The following is a 7,794-nucleotide window of genomic DNA, read 5'->3' as shown; positions in this document are numbered from 1 at the left end:
CATTCCCACGGTCTCCCACTCAGTCTGTGTTTCTCAACCCTCTCCAGTGGGTGATGCCTTCCTCAGAGTGAAAAAACAAAACTCATGACTGTAAACCTGAGAGAGAAAAACTTACCGCAGTGATACTCCTATCTGGTTCCCTTTGTGTTTAAGCAGATGAGTTGAGGAGTGCAAGGGACAAAGAATGTATTAGTAAACCGGTGTCATGTGAGAAGCCCTCTGAATGATTTCCAAGTGCAATTCCCCGTATAGTTCACTTCAGCAGTTCAGCCCGTAGAAGTTCTGCTTGGTGTGTGGTACAGACCCCACACTTTAATTAGCCTCAACAGAAGTGGAAAGCACTGTAAGGGATACAGCATGGGGGGAGCGGGCAGAGGGAACCCTCTGGCCAATTAGCACCTGCCCAGGGCACTAAGGAGGGAAACATGGCTATAACTAAACCGAAGAGAAAAAGTTCAGTATCTTTTAGGGCATTTGCACCCTTATCACTGTGAGCAGTCTCTCTACTGTGTGATCTGTAGGCAACCCTTAAAATTGGTTTGGGAATCTCTTGGATATCTTTTTTTTTTTTTCTCTCAACCTACCACTGGGTTTTGTAAAATCACATCCCAAATATGAATAATTTACCAATCATCTTCTTTGTAAAATGTATACCTGTCCGTACTTAGACATGAGAAATGCCCTGAAGTGGAAATACATAGAAGAGGCCAGGTGTTGTACAGCTACCAGACAGCAAGGCATAGTTATGATCAGCAAAACTAGCCTGTGAATTCCTTCTTCTGTAAAATCATATGCGTGCAATTTGGTTCATACTCCAGCTTTATGAATTTATTTTACAGTGCAGATAACTACTGTCACAAAGTAGGGATATCCTCTTACTGAACGTTTATCCACTTGTTATCCAATGTGTACCCAAGCAGGTAGCACTCGAAATGTGCTCATTTTGGATAATTAATTGTACATGATTTGAGTTCTGCACTCAGGGGTGTTTTGGCACTGGGAGCTGGAAATTTGCATCTTTAAATTCCATGATAAAAAAAGTTTCATAGTGACTCCTTAGGAAGGTTTTTTTTCAGAGGCTTTCTAGAGAATAGTCAGTTCCTTAAACCCACCCTCCCTTTCCCTGACAGAAGTTAATAGCAGAAATGAGTAGGTTTTTTGACTGTTAGTTTTCCCATTGCAGGGACCACCAGAGCATTGTATTGTTCTATATTCTTATGATTCTTCAAAGTTCTGCCCAGTTAGTCTTAAATGGTGAAGATGTCGCTGGAAACTTTTGGGTCTTATGCATAATCTGACATATTATTGTGTATTCCACAGGTAGAGCTTGATATTTGTAACTGATTAAAAAAAAAAGTCCGCTAAAGGAAATTTCTTCCAGACATAGCTTTCTGGTTGCATCAGAGAGAAGCAAAGATTTATTATTATTGGGGGGGGAGGGGGGGGTTGGGTCCCCCCCCCGCCCCATTCCCCCCCAGGGATACCAATCACGGTAGAGATTAACTCAGGTAACAGTGATTAAGCACAGAAATTCAGATGGAAGAAGCAGGTGGGCCATCCAGAGAGTTCTGATGAGCCCCTGGAGTGAACAGTGTTGAGTAACTTCAACAAGTGTTTGCTCTTGCTTTTTGCAGAGGCACGATCAGACGTGCTCGCTGTATTCTTGCTTGGTCCAAAGGCCCCCTGGTAAGGTCCTGTAGTGGAGGATGCTGGTTTTGCCAATCAGTCCTCAGACTTTCTAAAACTCCCTGTTGAAAGATGAAGGGAAGCAGTAATTTCTCTGAAGAAGTCTTATCTCATTCAGCATTTTAAATCTTTTTGTTACTTCATAATTATAGACTGTGCAGTTCTCAGTGGACTAGATTTTTTCCCAGCATTCTGGAAAGGTTAGAACAGTGTCAGACTTAATATTTGTACAAGCATGAGTGTTTGCCGATTTATCATATTAAATACATGGACATACTTCTATTCTCAACAGTGTAAGTGTAAATCACTCTTTAGAGTGACTGTAGCAGTATAAATCAAATACAGATGAACTTAGAATCTGTATTTATATGTGTATGGATATTTACAACAAATTTTTATAAGTTAAAGATGGGTGGCACATAATATATTTTAATCTTGCATATCAAGCATTAGTATACGTAGAACTGTTGCAAGTCAGATAGGATGTTTGATCAAAGGAGTACATTTTTACGGAGGAGTTTGCAAAGCCTATTAATTTTTAAAAACTAGATCTAATCTACACCAAATCTTACAAAAAAATCACTCATCACACAAAAGCCTTCTGAATTCACTGCCTTTGTTTTCAGCATCAAGAGAGTCTGTGTAGTATTCTTACTTTCTATATTGATGGCTTCAGGCCTTTTGGTCTATAGCCAGTACTTTCATGACCAACTGTCAGTCTGTGATGGAAAAAAGCATGTTTGTGAGACAGACTACATCTTTAACTAAGATTAATATCCCTGTTACTTCCTTGATACGAAGGAATAAATGGAAGCCTCAAAGCAGGTTCATTTTCCATCTTTTTTTTTTAAAAATCAGAAGTGGAAGAGAACCTTTCTAGAACTTATAACTTCCTGTTCGTCTTTAACATTTTCAGGCATTTGAGGTGCTGTCAGGACCTGGAGCCTTACCTAATCTCATCGTTTTTATGGCTTTGGACACTTCCTCCATTGTTGCTCCTCTCTCCAATGTTTTATTCCCTTCCAGGCAGAGCTTCATGTTTTCAGCACCTCCTGGAACCACAGCCGTGAAATCAGACATGGAGAAGACCTTTTGGTCTCTCCCCATCTTTTGCTACTTCAGGATTTTACAGCTAATACAGCTTATATTTTACATTTCTTGAGTGTTCCAACTATTTTACCCTGCTTTAACCATTTTCCCCCTTTAATACCAGCTACATTTCTAACATTTGGCTTCATTCCAAAACTACTGACTTCTCTGGTTCCCTGCATGCTTTGGATTTGGCATTATTTTTCCTTTTCCTCCTTCATTTCCTCTTTCTACACGTCCTCTGATAACAATTCTTCATAACATCCTCTTCATTGGAGTCACTTGTGAAAATACTACCATGTTGATATGTTACTATATAAGAACAAATGTCAGAGTGGACTTAAAACACGATTGGGGAAAAAATAGCAAAAATATCTCCAGATTTCCAAATAAGGAAGAAAGTAGTCATATCCTTTCCTGCTATTCAGAGAGAAGAGTGAATGGGAGGATGTACTCTTTTATTCCAGTTTTTACCTTGGCTTTCACAAGAGTTGCCAGACTGGGACTGGGAAGATGAAGAGTGGGAGAGGCAGGATTTGCCCCCTCCTCCTCCACCACTGCCACCTCCTCCACCTGAAGTTTTACCACAGGCTCCACCTCCTGTTCTTCCTCCGCTCCCTCCTCCTCCACCTCCAGAAGAGGAAGTTCTTCCATAGGATCCTCCAATTCTTCCTCCACTGCTTCCTCCACCTGAGGACCAGCTACTTCCTCCTCCACTGCTTCCTCTTCCAGAAGACCAGCTAGTTCCTCCGTGACCTCCTCCTCCTGAAGATCCACCACCAGCTCCTCCCTGTGAGATGCTGTAAGGAGGAAAGGGCATGTATGTATAAGATTTACAGCAACATGACCAGTGTCTGGCATCCTATCGGCTGTATTGAGGCCACTTTCTGACTCCCTCTGAACTACTCGTATGACTGAGAAAGTACTATTGTGTGAAACATGTTCTGGAGAACTGGTTTTAAACTGTCCTAATTAAGCACAAATTAACTGATCTGCACAGAAGAGGAAAAAGAAAGATAATGGATGACTTTAGAAGTCTTTCAAAATATGTACCTTGAGTATTTATAAAAGAAAGTTATTTTCTTGCTTACTTTTCTTTTGCATATATAACTATGCTTTCTGATTGTACTTAGGAAAAGAAATGGCAAATTATAGTTCTAAATACTTTTGTAAAGGTTTTTGTCCAGTTCATAAGTATAGAATAATACAGCTTTGTACACTGCCAGCTGAGATTTAGATTCTGTATGAATTCTTGTGATTGTAGTAAATATACTGCTGATGAATCAATTGCACTAGTTGCTAATATAAATATTGCTACTTTCATCTTTGCCTGTTTGCAAAGATGGCATATTAATTAATCCAAATGTACATACCTAATATCATGCTGCCCTTCCTCAAGCAGTGCTCGGTACTGAGCAATCTCCTGTTCCAGGCGGGTCTTGATGCCCAGGAGCATCTTGTACTCTTCATTCTGACTCTCCATCTCACAGCGGATGCTGGCCAGCTCCTCCTCCAAGGGGCCGATCATACCCTGGATCTGCTGCAGCTGCATGTTATAGCGACGTTCTGTGTCTTCCAAGTTGCATTGCAAAGACTGTACCTGAGAATGAAAGAAAATATACAGTATTTACAGGAATGTGGCAGGTTATGGGAACGTGGCAGGATTAGATCGTTCTTACACCCAAAATGAGAAAAATCTTACATGGCGTCAGATGCGCCAAGCATCTTCATTAGATAGAGTGCTAGCTATAGCTGATCTCCTGTCATTCCAGCAACTCATGTGTTTTTTGCGTATCAGAGCATCAGAAGCAATCGTTACCTACCATGCTGATTTGCGACTGCAGCTCAATTTCCAGGCTCTGATAGTCACGCCTCAGCACAGAGATCTGCTGGTTGCTTGATTCCACTTCCTGGCCACTGGAGTGGACTTGTTGACTCACTTCCTCCATCTGAAAAATTAATATACAGAATTGAAGTTTTTTAGTCTTACAATGTCAGCATGGTAGTTTATCATGGAAGCATCTGGCAACACAAGTTGAAGCAGGGCCACTTGTAGCACGGGGGCTGCTTAAACTTGCTTATATGGCTCTGCCAGTGCAATTCAAGCCCACTGGTGATTTCCTTCATTTTATTCAAAGGGATTCTACCATTATATCCTAAAAGCAACGGATGTTGTTGTTTAAAGTGTCATTCATCTACAGGAAGTTCTTACCAAAGTTGGTATTGTTTTTCTTTTGTAATGTGAACATTCAAATTGTAACCATTTACCTTGCTTTCATACCACCTTTCAACCTCTTCACGGTTTTTCTGAATAACATTTTCATATTCTTGTCTCATATCATTCAGTTTTTTCAGCAGATCCTCTCCTGGAGCAGCATTCACCTCCACATTCACATCACCACCGGACTGCGTTTGCAGTGATTTAATTTCCTGCAGAGAAGACCCAGGCCCGAGGCAAATAAACAAAAATGGTGAAAGTACTTTGCGAAAAAGTTCTGAAGTCAGTTAACTTGCTCTGAAGTCATAAACCATCCTGGATCCTTTCAACAGCATATATATATATATATATATATATATGTATGTTGTTTCATTTTTCTTGTTGCAATTATTTGGCCTTGACTTCCCAGTCATTGGCTCTTACCTCCTCATGGTTCTTCTTGAGGTCAATCATCTCCTCCTTTAGAGACTCAAATTGCATTTCCAGGTCAGACCTGCTCAGAGTCAGATTATCCAGCAAGGGTCGCAAGCTGTTAATGTCAGCCTCCACATTCTGCCGGAGAGCGTATTCCGTCTCATACCTGCAGCAAGGACAGTGCAGAAAGGTCAGCTCTGGTCTTGGGTTCTCAGTCCTTCTCCTACTGACTTTTTATTTATGAAAAAGTTCACTTTTTCAGTATCTCAGTGTCTGCTCTTGTTTCTATACTTCATAGCACATAGCATCTCTCAACCAGCAGAATTATGAAATCAGCAGCCACTACTTAAAGTTTAATATTAATATTAACATTTAAATTGTAATATTAATTAATATTAAACTTTATTTTAGTAAATATTAATAAATTCAATTAATATTAAAATTTATTCTGTGGTCTTTTTCCCTGTCTCTTCCTACTGTAGACTTTGTGCAGGTTTCACCTATCTGTTTCATCTGACTTTCAGTGAGAGAAAATCACAATTTTTCATTCCTTAAAAATAAAGCTTTTCTTAAGCTCTGACTCCCCAGCCATAGTGAGTATTCCCATTTGAAGATCATTACGGAAATAATGAAGAATTTTGAGTCTTACAAATTATTTCAGTTGGGCTACCATGGAACCAGGAGGAACCCTAATCTCTGTGGATTGATACTTGTTTATGGAAGGAATTTATGAAACTAACTTGAGGAAAGGAGGAGAAAGGAAGTCAGTGCCTGGAAAAAAGGAGTATATATTTACTTTATCCTGAAGTCTTCTGCAGTCATCCTTGCGTTATCCAGGTCCAAAAGTACCCTGTTGGTTTCCACAGCCGCAGTCACAAGCTAGAAGAGAAGATGATATGGTGAGGAAAATTTTCCCTGTGAATCTCTCAGGTTTGCACAAGGGACAGAAATATGTATGCGATCTTCTTGTTATAGTTCCCAGGTGTCTGAGGGGAACAGCATTTCCTACATATGGAGGCCTGGAAAGGTCATCTACAGTGCAAAACAAAGAGGTACCTGAAAATAGCATCAGAACTGCAAAAACTGTTTTGTGAGTACAAGAGTCCTGTCAAGAGGCTTGGTGTCACTGCCATAGCTCTATCTCACCTTCCATGCCTGCGGGCCAAGGTACTCAAATGTCAGACACTGCACATCCCAGAGGGTAATTGTTACTGTTTTTTCTATGCTCTGAAATCCACTACAGGCGTTCTGAGAGTCTGCAGTCACTGCCAGCAAACAGTCTGTGGGGCGTGCTATAGGTGATGTGCATCGTTTCTCCACCTCTAATTGGAGAAAGTTGGATGCATGAGCAGAAGGCAGAATTTCAAGCACAAGAGGCACTTTCAAAGAGGCACTTAGTGAGTTTACAGGTATCCATGCTGGGTGCCTCAAAGATTTTACTCAATCACAAAAAGTCTGTCAATGCTCAAACTTCTCTGACGAAGAACATCCTACCTGACTTTGAAGGTCTTCAATTTTTCCATAATAGTGGCTGTAGTCCTTCGTACCAGTAGGACCTTGCTTCTGGTACCACTCCCTGATTAATTGTTCAAGCTGAGCATTTTCCATTTCTAAATTTCTGACCGTATCCAGGTAAGAAGCCAGGCGTTCATTAAGGCTCTGCATGGTCAGCTTTTCGTCGTTGGAGAGAATTCCCATACTCCCTCCGCAAAAGCCACTGCTGCCAAAGCTGCCACCACTGAAACCAGCACCACCTCCACCAAAGCTTCCTCCATAACCACCACCACCAAACCCACTCCCACCTGATCCAAAGCCTACTCCCATGCTGCCACAGCCCATTCCCCCTCCATAACCACCACCGCTCATTCCCCTTCCATAATAACCACCACTCCTTCCTCCTCCATAACTGCCGCCGCTCATTCCTCCTCCATAACTACTGCGCCTGATCTTTCCATAACTACCACCGCTAGCTCCCCCACCATAGCTGCTCCTGGAACTTCCTCCGCCACAACTGCTGCCAGAAATCCTGCCACCACCACTTGTCCTAGAAGTGATTCTTCTTGAGGAGGCAGAGGAATACCTACTGCCCCCTCCACCACCACCACAGCTAGCACTGCCACCACTGCTCCCTCGCAGGCAGCTTTTAGAGGTCTGCTTGGAGCCACAGCTCATAGTGGCAGCAGCAAATAATTCAGGTTAAAAGTCAAAGCTGGTCTTACAGTTGTTCTGGAATCATAGCTCCAACTTCCACCCTGCCTGGCCTGCATTTATACCTGTGACAGTGGGTGTCACCGTCAAAGGGAGTACCTTCTTTCCATGTGCACTTGCAAGCCGTAGTTTTTCTGCCAAGGGTAATTTGCCAAAGGGAGATGTTTGACAGTGTCAGG

The 7,794-nt window shown here is 41.8% G+C and overlaps 1 protein-coding gene across 1 annotated transcript; it reads right to left on the bottom strand.

The window, feature by feature from the left end:
• Nucleotides 1-1,722: 1,722 nt before the first annotated feature.
• LOC104263473 (keratin, type I cytoskeletal 13-like) lies at nt 1,723-7,579 on the bottom strand. The gene is made up of 9 exons (XM_059830610.1): nt 6,902-7,579; nt 6,204-6,286; nt 5,417-5,573; nt 5,044-5,205; nt 4,599-4,724; nt 4,149-4,375; nt 3,250-3,575; nt 2,637-2,738; nt 1,723-1,748 (listed from the first exon to the last, which is right to left on the bottom strand). Exons 1-9 carry the CDS (start codon nt 7,577-7,579, stop codon nt 1,723-1,725), a joined length of 1,887 nt encoding a protein of 628 aa, XP_059686593.1.
• Between the last annotated feature and the right edge of the window lie 215 nt (nt 7,580-7,794).

This window comes from Gavia stellata, chromosome 28 (assembly GCF_030936135.1).
Source record: "Gavia stellata isolate bGavSte3 chromosome 28, bGavSte3.hap2, whole genome shotgun sequence".
NCBI classification, from domain to species: domain Eukaryota; kingdom Metazoa; phylum Chordata; class Aves; order Gaviiformes; family Gaviidae; genus Gavia; species Gavia stellata.
The sequence above is the reverse complement of the archived record's forward strand: the minus strand, read 5'-3'. Positions and strand labels throughout refer to the sequence as shown.